We start from the raw sequence: 22424 nt of genomic DNA on the forward strand, positions 1-22424 counted from the left end.
TCCAGAAGAGCAGGAGAAGTTGTGAAGGTCACCATTATCCAGAGCATTGGGAAAAACAAGCCCTCGCAGCCCTTATCCCGAGTTGATTTCCCTGGTTTTCACAGACCGGAAATAAAGGTAAAGTTTCCCTTGGGAACAACAGCACAGACACCCACAAGCGAGGGATGTGCTGAGGGCTCTCCAGGAGCTGGGAGTTGGCCACCTCACCACATGCCCTACAAAGATTTCCATCCACATCATTAGGAAGTGTCTCTTCTCCCCTTATCCAATCCCAAATAATCATCTTAGAAATCCATGTGACCAAAGGACCATGAAAGACCCCACGGCCCCAGTCGCGACTCCGAAGGGAAGAAATCAAATCCGTGATTTCAACATTCCAGATCCACCTAAATCAATCTCAAACCACTAAAACTGATTAGACCAATCTGGTGTTGTCCCAAAGATGGGCCATGAGCTGGGAATGGTGTGAATTGTGGGAATTGCTCTTCTCCCTGTCCCCAGCAGAGCCAACTGGAGCCAAGACTGGCGCGATCCCATCCCATCGGCCAGGAGAGGAAGGAAAGCAGAGCCTGGAGAAGAAGACAGCGAGATGGCCATAATTTATACTCTCCTGCCTCTACTTTATGGCTTTCTTAATTCGGCTCCTGCTACTATTAATGTAGTTAATGTTGAGATTATATCTATTTTCTGGCGTCAGGCAGTGATTTATCCAAGCCATTTTTCCAGAGCCGGCTCCCACGCTGTTAAATCAAGCGACTGCCAATTAAGTGCTGACTGGGGAAGTGGATGCAATCTTAACAGAGATCTAACCACAAATTAATCCAGGCGTTCCAGCTCGTGAGGCCGAAGCGCTGAACCGCGCCGAGCTGGGAAAAAGAAAAACAAAAACAACCCCCAAAACAAGGGGAAAAAATAAAATCCACTACTGACATGGAGAAGGAAAGAGGGAAGTCACCTTTCCCAGTGGGATGGCACCCATCAGTCAACTTTTGAGGGGTCACTGCTTTCGAGGCCATCACCCAGCAGTGAAAACCAGGTGGAAGAGGAGCATGGATTGGGAATTCAAGGGTGGGTTTGGAAATATCTATTTGGAAGACTAAAGGTGGGAATGGGAGCTCTTTGATCCACCAGCAATTCCAGATATCCCAGAGTTCATGCAAGACCAAGTCGTCTCCAGGTTTGTAGTAGGAGAGTCCAATCACCAGCCCAGGGTTAGTTTTTGACATAAAATCATAAAATCCTGGAATGGTTTGGGTTGGAAAGGACCTTAAAGATCATCTCGTTCAAACCCCTCTGCCATAGGCAGGGACACCTTCCACTAGACCAGGCTGCTTCAAGCCTCGTCCAACCTGGCCTTGGACACTTCCAGGGATGGGGCAGCCAAAGCTTCTCTGGAAAAAAATCTCAAATCCCCCTGGATGTCCCAGTGCCCCAAGACAGGATGTGCCATGATCAACAACAGCAATGCCCAGAGGTCTGCGGGAGAGATCACAGAATGTTTGAGGCTGGAAGGAATCCCTGGAAATCTGGCCCAACCCCCTGCTCAAGCAGGGCCATCCAGAACCAGTTGCCAACCACCAGATGGCTTTAAACTGCCAGAGGGCAGGATTAGATGGGATACTGGGAAGGAATTCTTCCCTGGGAGGGTGGTGAGGCACTGGAATGGAATTCCCAGAGAAGCTGTGGCTGCCCCATCCCTGAAAGCATCCAAGGCCAGACTGGATGGGGCTTGGAGCAACCTGGGATAGTGGAAGGTGTCCCTGCCCATGGCAGGAGGTTGGAACTGGATGACCTTGGAAGGTCCCTTCCCACCCAAACGCTTCTATGGTTTTCAAATACATTTAAGGGGAAAGATCTCACACCAAAGCTTGGGAGCTTCGGGGGTTCCCCAGCATCCTGGTGGGACTGGCCGGCCTCCATCCCCTTGGATGCACCTGGATACCTGTTCACATTTGCACCTCCCTATGCCAGGTAGATACCAAAATGCCCATGGAGCATCTCCATGGATGCCATCGTCTGCAGGAGGACACAGCAGGACCATGTTCAGGAGGCTCCCCTTCGGCAGGTGGCCACCAGGACCCACAGAAACAACTCCAAACCTGTCGTGCTGCTTTCAGGAAGAGGCAAAACAGCTCTGCTCCTCCTCAGCCTGCGACTCAACCATTAGAAATCCTTCCCTGCATCCATGATTTGCCTCGGGAGCCATAAGGAAGAGCAATACAGAACTCTGAGAGTGATTATTAATAATGGCGAGGAGTCGTTGAGATAACAGCTCATGATAAGTGCGGAACGTTTTTACGGTCCTTGAATATTGAGCAGGATTTCTTAAAAATTTCAAAATAAAAGAGTAGGAGAAATCCAACCCATGCACACAGAGCAGCACAGAAATTCTGAAGATCCCGGTGTTCCGGCCACCCCAATGGCCACGGATTAAATCAACGGACAAGAATAAAGAGGCAAAAGGCTGCAGTGTGTCCTGCCAGGTGAAAAGGGACCTTTGGGGAGGATGGCAGCAATTCCTGCCAGCTGCAGAAATCCAATCAGAAGGAAACACCATCCGGAGCTCCCATCATAAATACTCACTCAACAAGGACAAACAACTCCATGTCTCCCTCACAATAAAAGGAACCTGTTCCTGGAGAAGGACCCAGGGAGACCTCAGAGCCCTTCCAGTGCCTAAAGGGGCTCCAGGAGAGCTGGAGAGGGACGTGGGACAAGGGATGGAGGGACAGGACACAGGGAATGGCTTCCCACTGCCAGAGGGCAGGGATGGATGGGATGTTGGGAAGGAATTGTTCCCTGGGAGGGTGGGGAGGCCCTGGCACAGGTTTTCCAGGGAAGCTGTAGCTGCCCCATCCCTGGAAGTATCCAGGGCCAGGTTGGGTGGAGCTGCGAACAACCTGGGAGAGTGGAAAGTGCCCCTGCCCATGCGTTGGAAAAAGATAATCTTTAGAAGTCTTCTCCAACTCACATCATCTGATGATTCCATGAGTTCACAAAGCAATTAAAAATCCTAAAGTGGTTGATGTGGCAGTGCACATGGCTCCAGCCACTTGTCTCCCGAGGAGAACTCAGACCACCAGCTGTGGTGGTCAGCAACCCCAGTTTAGTATATAACTTTGCAGTCATGGTGAAAACCCGTAAGTTCTTTGTTCTGATGTTTGCATGTTTTCCCTGATTGGTTAATATTTTCACCTCCCTGTTTTATGTATGCAGTTATGTATATTCATTTCCCTTGTTTAATATGTATCAGTTCCAGAAAGTTCTTTGTTCCTCGATGCCCCATTGGATCCTTCCCTAAGTCCCTCCTGTGTGTTGTTCCCATTGGTTCCCTTCCTGTCAATCCCACCTGCTTGTCTCTATCCCATTGGCTGAGATCCCTTTCCCTGACTATTCTGTACCCAGTATAAAATCCCTGGACCCTCCTGCCAATTTGGCCTCTTTGTCCCTGCCTTTTCACCCCAAAAAACCTGTGTGGAACACAAATGGAGAGTCCCCTCTCTTTCTTCTTTGCCTTGGCCTGCGTGCCTGCTTAACAGCGACAGGAAGATACGGCCCCTTTTGGGTGAGGAGCTCTGCCCCTTTTTCATTGTGTGTTGGGCACTGAGTGCCGCCTTCCAGAGGGGTTTCAGCTTTGACCTCCGGGCTTCTTTGTGTCGGCACACAAGGGGTAAACCCCCCTTCTGCCAGCTCACTGCTGCTGCAAAACCCCTCAGGTTGAAGTGCACACAGGGACTCCAAGGGGATCTGGGGAAGCCTTTCCACAATTTGTGCCAGTCTCCCATGGAAGCTCTTGTCTTGCTCCAAAACTCCCAGCGCTTTCCATGTGCTGCGATGCCCCACAATTATCCCGTCTTTACACTCAAATTAAGTCCTCAAATACCATCAGGGAATACTTTAAGCAGGACTTCAGAAAGTCCTTATTAATCATAGCATTAAAATAATACACATTCATCTCCAGCAATAGGTGAGCTAGCAACCTGATGAATACATTACCCTGAGGTTTTGCATAAAAAAGGATAAATTCCTTGAATTTAGCTGACAAAAACCCACTCACACAAAGGGATTCCAGGTCACCTTCACCGCGACAGTGTCGATCCTACTGCAACCAATCAGTGAGATTAGCTCTGAACCACTGGGGGAGAAGGGGCTGGTGAGTTTGAATTACGCAGGCAGTCTAAAAACCATTGATTATTGTAAAGTTGCTTTACTACCACCCTTAAACCTGGCCTAAAAGTGGTATTTAAACCAGTGTTTAATTATGTAAGTTGGCTCCATAGCAGTGGAGTTTTAGCTCTTTCTTTTCCAATTTGAAGCCTCATCCAGGTTCTTTTTGGTCACATCATTGCTTATTTTTGGGGAAATCCACCACAAGTTAAGTGCTGCACAAAGCATAATGTGAAGAACATCTTGGCCCCGAGATCCAGCATCGTAACTCACCCTTGGAACCAGATCCTTGGCCAAATCCTTTGCTCCACTGACAACGTGCTTTAAATCACATTTTAACATTGATCCAATTCATGCAGCTCCTGCTAAACCAGACGATTTCTGAGTCTCCTCCTGACCATTGCGCGTTCTCATTTGGGTTTAAATACGGTCGAGAAGTTGAGGTCAATCCCAACTTTTCCCTCTTTTCATCTTGATGGCACCTGAAACCACTTGAAGGTAGTTTCTTCCCCAGTAATTAACCCCCAAAAGTGATAATTCTCAACTGTGGGGATGCTCCTCTAGGTCTGATTTATTTCTTTCAAATCTCATTAGAATATCCTGCATCCATCCATGCCCCGCTCTCCGTGGCCTCAGGACAAACGGGTTGGAGAAGGAGCTCGAGGTTTTCATGATCCTGATCTCATGTCCTTCTAGTGAGGAGATGCCAGGAGGAGCATGGCAAGGAGCTCACACTCCAAAGGGCTCAACAGGAGACTGTGAGCATGGAAAGGTCCAACAATAGGAAGGGAAAGCTTCTGAAATGGGCTCATCTATGCATGGGCAACATCCCAGGCCTACAGTCCCATCACCATGAGCTCTGGTGGCATCAAAGGCATTTTCCCAAAGCTTATTTAACCCCATCCCTACACGGAGGGGCTCCAACATTTGTTGTTGAAGCAACACTTTGTGAGTTGTCTGAGCTGGTTCCATGGGAAGTTTTGCCATGGGAACGTCCATCACAGATAACCCCAAGTGACCACAGCCAACAAGACCCTTCCACCACTGGAATTGCACCTGTCAGGTTTCAATCCCCTCTCCCTCTTTCTAAACTTTTTATCCTGCTCCTCATGACAGGTGTAAACAGATCCTTGGAGATCAAGCAACATCCAAGGACCCAACAGTGGGAGAAGCTGATGAACCTGAGCTCCGTTTATCCCAGCTGTCGTTCCACAGCTGAAAAATCAGAGGAACAGACCTCAATGTCTCAAAATGAAAAAAAATCCCGACATACAAAATCCTTTGAAAGCAGCTCCAAATTAAGAGCTCCATCGAGGCTGTCAAGCCCCTGCGAGCTGAGTCTACAGCACCTTCCCTGGGAAGAGGGAGCTTGGCCCATTTATTTGGATGATGAAAGCAAAGGGATCTAAAAATTGCGCTCCTTCGTTAATGAGCAGCCAAAGGGATCCGTAAGCATAATTCCAGAGGCCAGTAATATTTTATATAATTGGCAAGTGGTTTAAATTGAAAAGCCCCCACTGAATCAATATTTACTGCATTGAAACGAAATGAATAGTAATAAGTCACTAAGCTCCCTGTCCTGTTTCATAAAATAAAAAATTATAAAAATGAGCACAGGCGCGGAGCGACCATCGCATCAACTTTTACAGCACTCAGGGAGTCGTAACCGACTGTTCTCATCAAATCCAAATTGTAAAAAACCTGCCTGAGGAAGCCTCACTTCAGCAGTGCCGACGGGAAAAAAAAGGGGGAAAAATAGGAGGCGAGAGTTTCACCAACGCAGGCAAAAAGGCTCCCAAAGCTGCGCTCCCTGGGCAGGCAGAGCGTTCTTGGATGCTCCACGAAGCGCTTCCTACTGCATTTCCCACAGAGGATTTGCCAAGATGCCCTCCCAGATGGATCCCAGCCTCCGGAGGATTTTGCCACAGCTCTGGGTCCGGCCAGTGCAGTCGCTGCCCTCCCTCACGTTTGCAAGTTGGTTGGTGTCACCTGTGCATAGGTAGGAATGATGCAGATCCATGAGGAGTTGCCCAATGGGATGTGCCGGGACTGGAAAGCAGGTGCAGGGTAAGATTCATCCTGCCTAATTCCCTGTCCATCCACAATCCCGTGGATGACACAGAATTAATGTCAAGGATTACAAACAGGGGCAGCACATCTGGTTAGTCCTGCTGGATTGAAACAGACTGCCCAGAGAGGTTGTGGACTTCCCATCCCTGGAAGTGTCCCAAGGCCAGGTTGGACGGGGCTTGGAGCAAGCTGGCGTAGTGGAAGGTGTCCCTGCCCATGCAGGGGGTGAAACCGGATGGTCTTTAAGGTCCCTTCCAACCCAAACCATCCCATGATTCCATGATTCTAATCCCACATCTTCACATGTTGTACAAGGAAGTCCTTTCCTCCTCCTCCTTATTCATCACCTTTTTATTCTTAAAAACCCAGGAGTTCAGAAAAACAGACATTGAGGAGCTGAGTGTGTCCAGAGAAGGGAATGGAGCTGGGGAAGGGTCTGGAGCACCAGGAGCGGCTGAGGGAGCTGGGGGGACTCAGCCTGGGGAAAAGGAGGCTCAGGGGGGACCTTTGGGCTCTCCACAACTCCTTGACAGGAGGGTGGAGCCAGGTGGGGTTTGGGATCTGCTCTCAGGAAACAAGGGACAGGACAAGAGGAAATGGCCTCAAGCTGTGCCAGGAGAGGTTCAGGATGGACATGAGGATGAATTTTATCACGGAAAGGGTTATCAAGCCCTGGCACAGCTGCCCAGAGCAGGGGTGAAATCACCGTTCCTGGAGGGATTTAAAAGCCATGTGGATGTGGCACTTGGGGACATGGCTCAGTGGTGACCTTAGCCGTGCTGGAGGAATGGTTCGACTCAATGAGGGCTTACCCAACCACAATGATTCCATGATTCCACACCCTGATTTGGGTTGAAACAGCATTATTTTAGATGCAGAAGAGACCAGGAATTTTGCAGAGGGAGGGAACAGGAAAACATTCCCACTGCCTCCCACAACTCCCACAAAGTTCCTTCCCAGACACAAATAACGCTTCCCCTTTGCCCCCTTTTATCCTTGCATTTAAGAAGGAATTTAAAGCAGCACAGACGTCACCTTCGACACTCCCTGCTCCTCCTTATTGAGCCATAAAACCTTTTTCCATATAAAATATCCTGAACTGGAATAGCTTTGGAGTTTCCCCAGAGATTCACCCCTCATTGCCTCCGTTAACATCCTCCTTTCCACACCAGAGGACGGCAGGAACACAGATCTGGATTCACTACCAACAATTCCAGAAGCAATTATTAAATCTCCACTTATTGGGGGGGGATTAAAGGAAATTATTTGCAATCAAAATGTTATTTCAGCTTGGAAAACCGTTCCTGCTCACGGACAGGTGGCCGCGGGATCCGTGCCAACTTTGGGAATCCCTCTGCTCTTTTTTTCCCACTTTCCCAGCTCTAACAGCTGTGACCTCTCAGACCTCCCCATATCCTCCTGCAAATCCTCCTTCCAGGCGAGCCCGGAGGGCAGCAGGAGCTGCAGATGCTGCGGAGCCTGACTGGCACCTGGGGATGGATGGATGGATGGACCGGGAACAGGGAAGCTGCCGGATGCAGATGGTCGGCTTTGCCGGTGCCAAGGGCAGTGGCGAATCCGGCCTCGTGCAGAAATCCACACAGAGGTGCCAGGATCCAGCCCGGGAAGAGCCAAGGAGAGACTGGATAGTCCTGCATCATCCACACATTCCCTAACGGAATAAAACCAAGGTTTGGAGGGAACACAATGGCTTCATCCCAAAGGAAGCTCTGTCAGACAGAGAATTTGGGTGTAGAAAGAGGAAATCTCAGTGCTCTGCTGGAGAGAGACCAGACCTGGTAGGAGGGATATTAGTTGGTATTAACAAGCTAATTCCAATTATTTCCAAGGCAGCAGAAGGAAATAAACACCCAGGGACTGAGAAAGCTGATGACATAATCCCAGAACAATTTGGGTTGGAAGGGACCCTAAAGATCATCTCATTCCAACCCCCTTCCAGCAGATCTTCCAAACATTATGTAGATTTTGGATATGAATATATAATTACTTAGGAATTTTTCTCCATGTTGAGTACAAAAGACACTTAAGCGGAAATTTCATTAACTCAGCCCAAGGGTGAAATTTGACCCATGGGGGAGATGTACAAATTCCTTCCTTCCTTTCCTTCCTTCTTTTCCTTCCCTCCATTGCATGAAGCCCTTTCCAGCTCCTGGAAAACAGATCCTGCTGCCCAGTGAAGCTCTTGGAGATCTTATTTAGGATCCCTGTGCATTTGCCAATCCAAGAGTTTCCTCCATCTTTTTTAGAGTATTTTGTATCTTTTTTGGGGACGTTCCTGTGCAGAGCCAGGAGTTGGATTTGATGATCCTTCCAGCTCAGGACACTCCCTGATTTCTCCCACCAGGATGAAACAGATGGATCCATCCTTCAGCCTGAAAGAAGCCTAAATGTTTACTTAGCCTGGACAGAATTAATCAGTGGAAAACGATGCTCCAGCACTTGCCAAGTGACCTTTTTTGCCCCCAAAAACCGGATTGCTCATTCCCGAGCTCCGAGACCTGCCCGGGCACAGCCCCGAGCTCAGCCCAGATGCCGGCACCAGTTGGACTCAGCTCAGTGCAGCAGCTCACAATGAGGTTTAAAGGAATTTATCCCAATTTTATCCCAATTTTATAAGGATAAGAAGTAATTCAGGGAATTTATGCCTTGTGGAGCTGCCATTCAGCCATGCTCCGCTTCCCCTTTCCTCCTTTTTTTGGCTGTTTTTTCTCTTTAATTCCAACTTTTACACTGGAATTGGCACAGGAAAACTTCAGGGCTCGATCTGCTAAAAGGTTGGAGAAGTTACGACCCTTTGTAGGGAAAACCATCTGGGAAAAGGGTGGAAAAAAAGCAGCTCTGCCATTACTAATCTCTTATTAGAGTAGAAATTTAGCAATTAAATACATTCCTCTCTCCCACAGCTGTCACTGTCAGGTGAAAAAACAGGGAGCGTGTAAATACCCAGCACTGGAAAATATATTCCAAATGGGATGCTCTTAGGAGGGATAATTAGCCTTAGAAAAACCACTTCCAAAGGGTCCAAACCACTTCAAAATGGGTTTTAAATACAGCATGTGGCCAATTTGGAAAACTTTATTCTCAGGGAGATTTCACCTGGCCAAGCTACTCTGTTGCTGTTGAAGTCCAGGTTAGAAAAGGTGAATAATATCCCATCAAATTCATATTATTTAAAATTACAGCTGGTATTTGGGGAATTCGGATGGAGAAAAGGAAGAGTTCAACTTGGAACTTCGTGGTCCCATGACAGATGTTATCCTGGAGCACCTGGGCAGGAATAAATGGATGCCCTGGGACAGAGTGAGCAGCACCAAGAGGGTTAAAGGGCTTTAAAGACCAGCTCAAATCTCAACAGGACCACGCTCGGTCCTGGGGGACTTTGAACAAGATTTACCCCAAGACTGGATGAAGAAGGATCAATCCTCTGCTTCCTTCCCATGGCATCAGCCCTGGTTGCTTGGAGCCCATCTGGGCCTGGACCCTGCACACTAATCCATAAAAAACAGCATCACAGCCATAATTAACATTTTGTAATGGAATCATGGAATGGTTTGAGTGGGAAGGGACCTTAAAGACCATCCAGTTTCAAACCCCTGCCATGGGCAGGGACATCTTCCACTATCCCAGATTGCTCCAAGCCCCACCCAACCTGGCCTTGGACACTTCCAGGGATGGGGCAGCCACAGCTTCTCTGGGAACCCTGCCCGCTGGCAGTGGGAAGCCATTCCCTGTGTCCTGTCCCTCCATCCCTTGTCCCAAGTCCCTCTCCAGCTCTCCTGGAGCCCCCTTTAGGCACTGGAAGGGGCTCTATGTTCTCCCTGGAGCCTTCTCTTGTCCAGGCTGGGCACTCCCAGCTCTTCCAGCCTGGCTCCAGAGCACTCAGAGAATTTTTTACTTTTTCCACCTTGGCATGGGAATGACCATCTCCAGTTGGGTGTCCCAACACCTGGAGATGGCACCCATCACTGGGGAAGATCTCTTGGATTACCTGAGCCCACATTTTCCCCCTCTCACCTGAGTTCCTGCACCAGACAATCTATCCCCGACCTAAAATCGCTGATCCATAGCCACGAAATCCCAACTTTTAATCCCTCTAAACTTCCTCACTAAGGATGTTCCTCTTTTCTCTGACAGCTGCTGGACTTGGAAAGCATGGAAAGGCCTCACAAAAGAGGAGGGAAAGAAATCCCGGCTGATGAAAACCGCTCCTGAGCAAATCCTCCTCGAGCCACCTGTGCATGTGCTCTCAGCCTATTAGAAACACTAAGGAAAACATATTAACTCAAAATTCCATGGGAATTCCAATGGAATGGGAATGGAATGGTGGCAGCAGCAAGTCAGGAAGATGTTGCCCAGGAGCTCGCTGAGAAGTGGCACCACCATGAGCACCTCTGCTCTGTGACACAACAGAAGCGATGCCCTCCATGCTGGTTTTAGTCCCTACGGGATCTTTCCCCTTGGTTTGTCCAGCCCTGGGGACTGGGAATGCCTGTGTGGCACCCCAATGGAACTGGGAGATGGTTCCTCACCCCAAACCGCTCGGGACTCCCCTGCACCTCTCCAAACAAACACTTCCTGGAATGCAGAGTCTCCTTTTTTTATCTCATTTATCATCTCAGTTTATCTTTTTCGATAGGATCCTTTGGTTGCAAACTCCATCAGGGTTCCAGAATCTCCTCGTCCCTGACCCACAGTATCCCAAAAGTAGTGGGGACCCTTCAGAGTAGATATCTAGAGCCAACCTGGTGCTGAGGACCCTAAATCCACACTGCAGATCAAACACATTCCAACAAAACCACATCCTTTGCTTTGCTCTTGCCTGGCCCTTGACAATCCAAAGTCCACCAGGAGCTGCTGAACATCCTCAGGAATGGTTTTATCTACCTGGGGTTGAGTTTGAGCCTCCAAGACTGGTCTGTGAAGCCCAATAACTCGAGATGTCTCAATCAGGAGAGCAATTTTGAAATGCTGTCCTGACCCAGATGAAAATCCCGCTGAGGATGCCGCCAATTCCGGTCGGGAAGAGTGGCACTGAGCTCTCCTACGGTGGTTTTGCACCATCACAACTCGGTTTGGAGTGATGGGAAATGAGACAGAAGGAAGACAATTCCAATTATGTTTTCCAAATTATGGACTGGATGGCTTCCAGATCATTTCCATCCAACTTGAGCATTTTAGGAGGAATTTTTTCACAAAAAAGAGTAAAATTGAAATGGACTGCCCAGGGAGGTGGTGGAATCACCATCCCCAGAGGTGTTCAAGGAACAGCTGGATGTGGCACTCAGTGCTCTGATCTGGGTGACAAGGTGGGGATCAGTCACAGGGTGGACTCAATGATCTTGGAGGTCTCTTCCAACCTAAATGATCCTGGGATTTTGTAATCTCATGCCAAAGGGTGCAGAAAATCCAACACCTCATGAGGCAGAAAGCCACTGCCAGGCTGGGGGTCTCTCAAGGGATTACACGGCAAAAGCCCTTTCAGATCATCAAATCCAACACAGCTCCAGCACGGGATGAAGCTGCCGGATCTCCCAGGAAGAAAAGTTCCAGGTTTACGGAATGCTGGGCTCCCCAACAAGGATGCTCCAGGCTCCAGGGGAAGAGCTGATCCAAGATCCACACAACACCCTGCCGAGTAAATAACCCCTCCCTGTCCCCGGGATCGGATGTGGCAGTTTTCTTTTTAATGGAATCCATTCAAAACACGACGACTCCATTAACCAAAATTAAAAAAGGAAAATCCCATTATTCCTAAGGATGTTCATGTGCATTTAGAGCTGGTCATTAACCCCTGAGTCCCACTTTTATTTTAGTTTCATTACTTCCTCCGAAGTGGAGCTCGATTACTGGGGCTGACCCTGCGAGGAGGGAACAGAAGCGCTTCCCCCCAGCGCCAGCAGCCTGGAATTCATGGAAAAGCAGGAAAAATACAACCCCGCAGCATAAGGTTGCCCAGGAACTGGATGGGACTGGGGAGACTGGGAGGATGGGGGAGTCAGGGCAGGGAGTGGGGGTGGTGGAGTCCTTGAATCCCACTGGAAGCTGCACAACTTGGATCTGCTGCTGAGTTTGCCGGGTGGGAAAGCAACCGGCTGGGAGAGATGTTTGGGGGAAGGAAAAGGGGAGAAAAAATGAAAAAAAAAAAGAGAAGTGGAATAAGAAGGAAAAAAGAAAAGGGGAGAAAAGAGAAATAAAGGAAAAATATGAAAGACGATTTTAAGGGGGAAAGAAAATAGGGGAAAAAGGAAAAACAAAAAAAGGAAAAGGGGAAAATGAAAAAAGGGGAAAATGGGAAAAAGAAAATGAGAAAGGAAAAAAGGAGGAAAGGGGAAAGGGGAAAAAATGGGGGAGAAGAAAAAAGAAAAAAAGGAAGAGGAAGAAGAAAAAGGGAAAAAAGGGAAAAAGGAAAAAGAAAAGAGGAAAAGGGAAAAAAGGGAAAGGAGGAAAGGAGATAAAATGAGAAAAGAGAAAAAAGGAAAAAGAAAAAGTTAAAAAAGGGAAATAAAGGAAAAAAGGAAATAGAAGAACGGGAGAAGGGAAAAGAATCATGAAAAATAAAAAGGAAGAAAGGAAAAAAGGAGGAAAAGGAAAAAAGAAAAGAAAAAAGTGTAAAAGGGAAAAAGGCAAAAAAGGATGGAAGGGAGCAAAAGAAAAACGGTAAGAGGAAATGGGAAAAAGAAAAAAGGAAAAAAGCAAAAGAGAAAAAGAAAAAGCAAAGGAAAAGAAAAGAAAGGGAAAGGAGGGTAGGAGATAAAAGGAGAAAAAAGGGAAAAGGAGAAAAAAGGGAAAAGGGGAAAAAAGGAAAAAGGAGAAAAGGAAAGGGGGAAAAAGGAAAAGAGAAAAAAGGCAAGAAGGTGAAAATGGAAGAAGAAAAAAAAGGAAAAAGAAAAAAGATATAAAGTAAAAGGGGGAAAATCTAGAAAAAGGGAAAAGAAAAGATAGCAAAGGCAAAACAAATTAAAAAGGGGGAAACAAAAAAAGGAAAAGAGAGAAAGGAAGAAGAAAAAGAAAATAACAAGAAAAAGGGAAAGAGGAAAAAGAGGAAGGAGAAAATGGGGAAGAAGAAACAGAGATAAGAAATAAAAAGCAAAGGAAGACGGAAGAGAGGAGTGAGTTTTCCTCAGTGTCCGTCTCTCGGGAAGGGGGGAGCACCAGGAGCAGGGAGGATTAATCCCAAGCTTTGCCCCAAAGAGGTGCCATTGTTTTTTAAAGCCTCTAAACCAGTCCGGAACAGAAACTGGATTATGCTGGGCCAGATGTCAGGGCTGCTCCAAAACAATCCGGGTTGTGCATCTCATCCCAGCCTCATTAAAGGGATTAAAAGTACTTCCTATAGAAACAAAAAATATGGATTTCCAAATGGGAGTCACTGTTCCCTCCCGCCTGTAACGGCTCCAATCCCAGCAGATGAATTTCACTTTAATGAGATGTCATTTTGGAGAATGGTTTAACATCCCTTCAAAAAAAATCCGAGGCCTAAAACCTCGTCAAACCACGTCGGGATTATTAAAAGAAAATTTACCACACAGACAAAATAAAATCAAACAAAATAGGAGCCGCCAATTCGCAGAATCCATGACACGGCCGTTTTTAAATGTGATGGAAAAGGCTTTCCAAGTTATCTGCTTAACCACAGGCTTTCTGTTTACTTCTCACTTTCATGTCAAATGAATTTGGGAAGAAAAAAATTGACAGCAACTTTAAGGCCATTCGTCACATTCCGACTCCGTTCGCAGATTAACGCGGCAAAAGCCGGGAAGGCGGAGGGGGGATTTTATCATCTTGATAAAAGGAAATTAACTCCCGGTGTCCCAACCTCTGCCCTCTGCTCACGATTCCTTCATCCCATTGCAGGGAGATCCCGGAGCAATCGGCACCGAGAGGTGAAGTCCCAACAGAGCAGCATCCCAATTAAATAAACAACATAAAAAGCTGTGCTTGAAACCCCCCAAAACTGGTATTCAACCACTCACACTACTTAAAAGCATCTGGCCCACACCACCAGTCCAGTTTGTGCTCCAAATTGGCCTGTGGGACGTTGGGATCCCACCTCTTGGACCCCATGAGGTACAGACTGGTGGAAAAAATAAATGGATCAAGGAGAGAAGACGGCATTTGCTGAGATCTTTAAAATCCCCATCCCTGTCTGCTCACAATATATGGGAACGTCGATTAAAGCCTCTCCCGTCGGAGCACTCGGCAATTTTCCGCCGTGGAAGCCGACGTTAACAGTTTTCCCTGTTTTCTCTGCAACTTTTGAGATGACACCCCAGAACCAGAGAAATATGGATTTGCTCCATCCACCATGAATTACGGTCCCAAACTCCGCTCTCAGTTCTCAGCTCCAACCACTGACCTTCCAGGATCGTGAACAAAGAAACCCAGAATGGTTTGGGTTGGGAGGGGCATTAAAAACCATAGAGTTCCAACCATGGGCAGGGATGCTTTCCACTGTCCCAGGTTGCTCCAGGCCCTGTCCAACCCGGCCTGGAATACTTCCAGGGATGGGGCAGCTACAACTCGTCTGGGTAGCCTGTGCCAGGGTCTCACCACCACCCCAAGCCAACATTGGATTGCACAACGAGCAACCAACATATCCCAAGTGCCTCCCAACAGCTCCCAGAGGTGTAACAGTTGTTGCGTGACCCCATCCCATTTCCCAAATGGATGGACTTCTTAGGGACCCTTAGAGTGCAACCGAAAAGCTCAGAAGTGATGGAATTAGTCTGGTTTAACCCATTACTGTCCATCAATGGGATTATGGTGGGTGACTTGGTGCAGACCCTGATTGCCCCAGCCTCCAACACAACATGAGGAAGATGGAAAGGATGAGAAAGCTTCCTCGGAATTCCCAAGGATACGTTGTCCTCCCCAAAAGAGAGGGAACATACTGAGTTTTTATGTTCATTTCATCCATGCCAAGTCAACCACACCATTTTGTGGGAATGAGATACAGGAACTGGAATGCATCCAATGGGCAACATGCAACTCTATCTCATAACCCAAGATTCCCATTCCACCATGTCTCCCTTCCCCAAGGATTTAGGGAGAAAGGGTTAATTACACGCTGACAGCACACCAGGACCAGCACCTGCGGCTCCACTCACTCCGGAATAATATGGGAAATAATCTACCACAGAAGGGAAGCCAAGTGCCCTTCCCCACCACACGATGCCGTTGTCTCAAGGCAGTGAAATCACTCCTGCAGGGAACTTGTAACAACACTCAAGGAATGCCAGAAAAATGGGGAGGAAAATCGGGAAGGCTTCCCTGGGAATGGATGACAGGGCCTGCATGAAATGGATGGTCCCATCCCATGAAAATGTTCAAGGCCAGGCTGGATAGGGCTTGGAACAAGCTGGTCTAGTGGGTAGCATCCCTGCCTATGGCAGGGGAGTTGGAACCAGATGCTGTTCCAAGGTCCCTTCTAACCCAAACCATTCCATGATTCTCTGAACTGGGTCATGAGCTGGGTCAGCGGTCAGCAGCTGGTACCTAAAAAGTGTTGCTAAGGGAGCAAAAAGAAATGGGAAACCCAAACCCACGCACTGTGACGGAAAGGAAGGGATGGGACAAGGAGGTCGGTGTGTCCAAGTGACCTGGAACACAGCATCCCAACCTCCTGCAGAGGGTGACTGGAAGGGATGGTGGTTCCTCCTCCTCTTGGATGCCCAGCCATATCTCCCCTTTCCCAGGGAAGGGGCCCTCACACCCACCACAGTGGCTGAGCCCCATTTCAAAACATGCATCGCCCACTTTATCTTCCAGCTCTAATCCCTAAAGGCTTCAGACTTTGGAACCTGGGAAAAAAAATCCTTGTAATCACCATATCACAGAATCATTTCGGCTGGAAAAGACCATCAAGTCCAAACTTTGACCAATCACCACCTTAACCAGCCCAGAGCGCTGAGTGCCACATCCAGTCATTTCTTGAATACCCCCAGGGATGGTGACAACTGTTTCCATCTTAATCCATTCAACGCGCTCCAGGCCACGGAACGGAACAAAAGAGAAGAAAATAAAAGGAAAAAAGAAAACAAAACTAAATCACACAAGCAAATCCTCCGCTGACGAATTCCTTTCTCCTGAGCAGGCATTTCTCTGACAAATGTTGGATCATCTTGTTCTTTACTTATTTATAGTGCTGGAGGGGTAGGATTGTCCCTCAAGAGGCGCCGCAAAGTTTTCAGGAAGAAATATCAGAGTTTCCCCAGCAGTGCCAGACACAACTCATTATTTGCAGACAGGTGACTTTTGTTTTCCACACTTGCAGCAGGATTTGAGAAGAAAACTCTTCAAAGTGGGTCAAGTGTTTCATTCCCCCACTGGGGGTCTATAAACTCAACTCAAAGGTCCCTCTGCTCCCAAAAACGTGTCTTAGAAGCTGTTCTGGCTCTCCAGAGGGAGAACTAGAGTCTTCTGAAGGAGTTTAGAGACGCCTAGAATATTCTGAGTTGGAAAGGGTACACAAGGATCATCTAGTCCAACTCCTGGTCCTGCACAGGACACCTCAAAAATCTCACACTGTGCCTGAGAGTGTTGTCCAAATGCTCCTTGAGATCTGGAAGCTTTGGGACCATGACCACTTCCCTGGGGACCCAGCTTTTCTGGGAAACCCGTGCAAGGGCCTCACCACTCTCACAGGGAAGAACTTCTTCCTGATATCCAATCTAATGCTACTCATTTTCAGTGGGAAGCCATTCCCCCTTGTCCCGTCACTCCTCCTTGCAAAAATTCCCTCTCCATCTTTCCTGTCAGCCCCTTCAGGCACTGCAAGGTTGCAGTGAGGTCACCCTGAAGCTTCTCTTCTCCAGGCTGAACAATCCCAATTCTTTCAGCCTTTCCTTGTAGGAAAGGTGCTCCATCCCTCTGATCGCCATCCCCAGAAGGCTTCTGCTGCCTCTGTGCAAGGTCTGTGAGACGTGGACATCCCATTTGATGGACACATCCACATGACCCATGGAAAGAGGCTGGAAGCAGGAGCAGCATCGCTGCCATCTCTCAGCGTGATGCTTCACCCATCCCAACTCTTCCATGGCAAATCCCTCATCCCTTTTCCAGCAGAGAGAGGCTGTGAGGAGAGAGGACATCTCCCTCCAGGATTTTTAAGGGATGATCAACCTCAATGTCACCAGGAGCAACCGAAATTTCAGGCCAGCAAATCACAGCCCTTGTGAGCTGCGCTCCCGGCAAAGCTGCGGGAGATAAGGGGGAGGAGTGAAAAGGAGAATCAATAAATCTTAACCTCATTCACAATGATCTGGAGCTCTTATTAAGTAAATTAATTTAAGTTAATTTAACTCGATCATGACTCCCGATCACAGTGATTTAGTGAGGGGGAAATTGCATTAGGAAAGGCCACACTCACCAGATAGAAGAACGGAAGAAAATGAGATCCACTTAGCAATGTGAATTAATATGGAAATAGCAGGTGTAAATTTCACCTTATCAAGAGAGTGAAAATTATCTTCATAAATTTGGAGAAATAGGCCCCGAGCTGCTTATAAATCTATTTAAAACAAAAATATTACAAAAAGTGGAGTAAAATTAATTTAAAATATACTCCCACCTATTGCCTTGAAGAAAAGTCAGCAGCAGGGCTGAGTTTAATGCAACCCAGCAAGAAAGGGAGGACGGAATTCATTCCCGAGGGATTGGCATCAGGTACCTCCAGCAACTCTCCCTGTCACTCATTTCCCAAAGCCACATCCCTCTTCATCTTAGTCTGGTTATTTGGGGGTTTATTGGCAAAAAGGGCAACATCCTGGATGTCCCAACGAAGTAAAACCCTGGCACATCACTTCCAGATATCCAAAAACCTGGACTTCATGGAAGAAATTGCTCCTTAGTGCCAGGTGGGAACCAGTCTGGGAATAGCACTGGAGGGCAGCACCACCAGTTGACATCCCACTGCTGGCTTAAGGGGAAGATGATATTAAAAATATCAAATAATTATAGAAATATTATAATTATTAAAATGAAAAATATTATATAAACATTACAAATAATTGACTACCCAGTATGAAAAACAAAACTGAGGTGACTAAAGGGGAGAGCTGCTCCTTGTTTTGGGAAGAGCAAAGAAAATCAGGAAAAAAGCAGCTCTTGGCATGCTGCTTGTGACAGATCCAAGATGATGATAGGAACGATGGAGCAAAAACTCCTGTAAAAACTCCAGGAGAAGCATTTGCCATGTGCTTCCTCCAGACAGGCCAGATGATTGATCACCCCCAATGAAGGTAATTGGGAGACGGAGATTTATGGCTTCTTTAAAACATAATTGTTTTAATTTGCTGATGGCATTTTATCAAGATTTGTCTGAAGCAGCTGTAAGATCTAAACTACACCAATTTAATGACGTCGGAGATTAATACGGAGAAAATGATCCTATAAGTGGGAGCTCTCGGCCAATTGCGGCGGAACGAGGTCGTTCCTTGGAAAATCACCGCTGGGTTGAGCTAGAGCCACCACCCAGATCCCAGAGGTTCCTGCTCTGAATTCCATGCCTAAAGCTTCTCCCCTCCTTGATTCTCACCATGGATCCTCCATCCATCAACTATCCAGATCTGGAGTAACAAGGTGCGAAGGAAGAAGCTGAGCCCAACAGCTGGAGGATAAGCTGTTTTCTATTAATTAAGGCTGAAAGTCACAGAATCATGGAATGTTTTGATTTGGGAGGGTTGAAACAAGACCACCTTGTTTCAACCTCCTGCCATGAGCAGGGTGCTGAGGCCCTGGCACAGGTTTCCCAGAGAAGCTGTGGCTGCCCCATCCCTGGAAGTGTTCAAGGCCAGGCTGGAGCAACCTGGAATAGTGGAAGGTGTCCCTGCCCATGGCAGGGGGTTGGAACTCATGGATCTTAAAGGTTCCTTACAACCCAACCATCCTCTGATTCCATGAAATTGCAGGATGATGGAGCAGGCAAAAAATTATGTGGTTTGTTTCTGGAAAGGGAAATGCAAGAATTTGGTCCCAAGGATGTGCAAATGGAAGTGGCACCTCCAAGTCGAGCAGTAATCGGAGGAGACAACCCAGAACAAAAGGAGACGTGTGGATCTCAAGGATGATGCCCAGGCGGGAAAATCTCAAAGGGAAAAGTAGAATGTGAAGACAAAGGAGGAGGTGGTGAAGGTAAGGTTGACCATAACTCCGAAAGGATCCCAGTTTCCATACTAGAAGAAGCACTTTGAGGCCAGCAGAGTATAGGAGATGTGGCGTTTCTCAACCAAGACCTTGGAAAACAGACAAAAGAATTGACCCAACCTTTTTTTCCAATCTCTCTGTTTATCCCATACTTCGCTTCATCACCCTGACCTCTTCCAAAACCAACCATCCCTTCAGATATTGATTTGTGAATCCCAAAATTCACTATTAAAGGGAAAAATCAGGCTGAGTCAGGCTTCAAAAACAATCACCACAATTCTTGTCCCTCCATAGCTCTACCATAAAAGCCACCAATCCTCAGGGCACTTCTGGGGAACGGCTTTTGGAGGAAATCACCCAGAGCAAGGAGAACAAAGCTGGAGAAGAGCAGAGCAGGCTCTCTTTTCCCAAAACACTGCCCGTGACTCCTGGCATTTCAGGGGGAGGACAAGTTATTCCTGACCTAAAAATAGCCAAAATCTGTATTTTCACCAAACCCATCACTTCTAATTGCACCTTGTTTTAAAGAATCAATTATTTTAACGACCTTCCTGCTTCTACGCAAGGTCTTGTCTTGGCCTCTGAGATGCTCCCTGGAAACATCTCTACCTCTACAGATTTAGGAATATTCCAACTCAAGGTTATGGCACCTTCGGTGTCTCCCTTTTCTAGGCAGTGACAAAATATTTCCTGATGTTCCACCCATCCAGATAATTGGGAATAAGCCAGTTTGGCACAGCACCTACATCCTGGTGTAGGTTTGGAGCATCCAACACGCTCCCCTTCATCACCAACATCCACATGTGCATTCATCCTCTTTTCAGCTTAGTTAACTGCTCCATGGAAACAATTAATTCCAAGAGGGAATAAATAGGAAGCCACAGGCATAAGCTGTTGGCACCAGCTCAGGATAACACAATTCCTAATATGATTTTACACTTTAAGTCAATAAACTCTGCGTAGACCAAACAAATACAGAAATTAAACAGCAAAGACGCAACGGAAAAACACGGAGCCAATGTGGGAGGTCCCGTGGCTCCCACATCCCAACCAGCTGTGTTCCAGGGATGGAAGAATTACCTGGATGTCATGGGGCGCCTGGTCTTCCAGGTGGGAATGGGGCTGGTGAAGGATGATAAGGCTGGAGACACCACGTTCTTCTTCACGATCCTATAACGCGTCTTTATCACCTTGTTGGCTGGGGGGCTCCTTACAAAGTGGAAGTTGGATCCTAGGAGAAAAAACATGGAAAAACAGGCTTGAAATTCAGGTGTGGATGGGACAGGAGGGATCTCAGAGACATTCTCACTGAATCGTGGAATTTTTAAGGTTGGAAAAGACCTTTAAGATCATCAAGTTCAACAGTCATTGGTCCCACATCCAACTTAAGTCCTACATCCAACTTTTTAGCACCCGAAAAAAGGGGTGAAGTTTCAGGAATGGGACCACCGTGGCTGATGGTAACAGGAAGATCCTGGTGGGGTTGGGAGTGTTTGGCCTCACCAGCCCATCAGCAAAACTCTACCGGGGGAATCATGGATTCACCAACAACACCTTGATGCCAGCATCCACACCGGAAATAAACGTATGCCTTTAATTCTTGGCCTTTCCATCATATTTTTCACCCCTGGAAGTGTTGAAGTCCAGGCTGGACGTGGTTTGGAGCAACCTGGGATAGTGGAAGGTGTCCCTGCCCAGGGCAAGAAACTGGATGAGCTTTAAGCTCCCTTCCATCCCTACCCATTCCTGGATTCTCTATGTTTCAGGATGATCTACATCCCGGGTTATTCCACGGAATGTTTCGTGCAATTAACAGTTCTATGTTTGACTGTGGTTTTCCTCCACGAGCCCTTTTTTTTTTTTTTCCCCCAAAGCTTTCAGGAATGCACCTAATTGCCCGACTTTTATAACATACAGCTGTAACTGCCCAGATAATTAAAGCTGACACTCCATGCTGAGCCTCGGTCTCTGGGTTTTATAACTGATTTAAAGGGCCGGCTGTTTTTCTTGGAGATCCTCTCATTAAAATTATGGAGAGATTGGGAGGGGAAAAGCGGGATCGTTATTTCCGCTGAAAACGTTAGACCCATCCCCGTGTTTGTCTCTGTGAGAGGAGGGAGAATAAGGTGGATTCCCAGGTAAACTAGGAAAAATAGAGAAATACATTTTAGAGCTGATACCATTCCCTAGAAAGGAGGGAGCAGCTCCCCCATTTCCCTGCAACAGTGGCAACATCAATCCACAGCTTCACAGTTTCATACAGGGAATATTTTCCTTCTTGAGCATTCCCAACAAGTTGATGACTTGTGTTGGCTTTGGGAGGGATCAGGCAACACAGATTTCCATTCCCCAACTCAGCAAAAAAGTTACAACTCCTGGTGATGGGAAAAGGGGAAAACCAGGCTCTGCCACAACAGAAAAATCACTGGAATTTTTCATATTAAAGATGATGCTCACAATGTTCTGCCATCTGAACCCGTGGGATAAATCATGGAACTAAAGGATCTTCCAAATTCTCTTCCAGTAGAAACCATTTGACGATTCAATGACTGGAGGAATTGCAGCCACTTTAGAGGTGAGGAACTTTAGAGGTCACTTTAGAGGGGAGGCAAGAAGGGAGTGAGGAAAGAACATGGAAAGCAAACAGGATTTTATTGCTCTTTCCCTGTCCTGGGATTTTTTTGTAGCAGATCAAATTCTTCAGAGCAGTGACCAAACCCCTGCGTGGGCTTTTAAAGCCTTTGCGAAGTTGAAGCTCTAATTACAATTAAAATTGCTCCCAAGTACTGGCAAACTTGGAGCCTTTTCCTTCAGGGAACTGTATTTAGGACGGGAAAATGGGAACAATAAAAGGACAGAGGTGCCAACACCATACACACGATGAAATCCCAGCTACGGTGATGGTGGGACTGTCCTGAAATCATGAAATCATGGATGGGTTTGGGTTGGAAGGGACTTTGAAGACCATCCAGTTCCATCCCCTGCCACAGGCAGGGACACCTTCCCCTATCCCACGTTGCTCC

At 47.2% G+C, this 22424-nt stretch overlaps 1 protein-coding gene across 3 annotated transcripts in view; it reads right to left on the reverse strand.

Annotated features, from left to right (window-relative positions):
- The window catches only part of ZC3H3 (zinc finger CCCH-type containing 3), a 136059-nt gene that overhangs the window by 59578 nt on the left and 54057 nt on the right, over positions 1-22424 (reverse strand). For all 3 annotated transcript variants that reach the window (XM_032091800.1, XM_032091794.1, XM_032091785.1), the window contains exon 4: positions 20482-20632. In XM_032091800.1, the coding sequence (XP_031947691.1) occupies positions 20482-20632 (151 nt within the window). The remainder of the gene's footprint in view (positions 1-20481; positions 20633-22424) is intronic.

Source organism: Corvus moneduloides, chromosome 1, assembly GCF_009650955.1.
Source record: "Corvus moneduloides isolate bCorMon1 chromosome 1, bCorMon1.pri, whole genome shotgun sequence".
Taxonomy (NCBI): domain Eukaryota; kingdom Metazoa; phylum Chordata; class Aves; order Passeriformes; family Corvidae; genus Corvus; species Corvus moneduloides.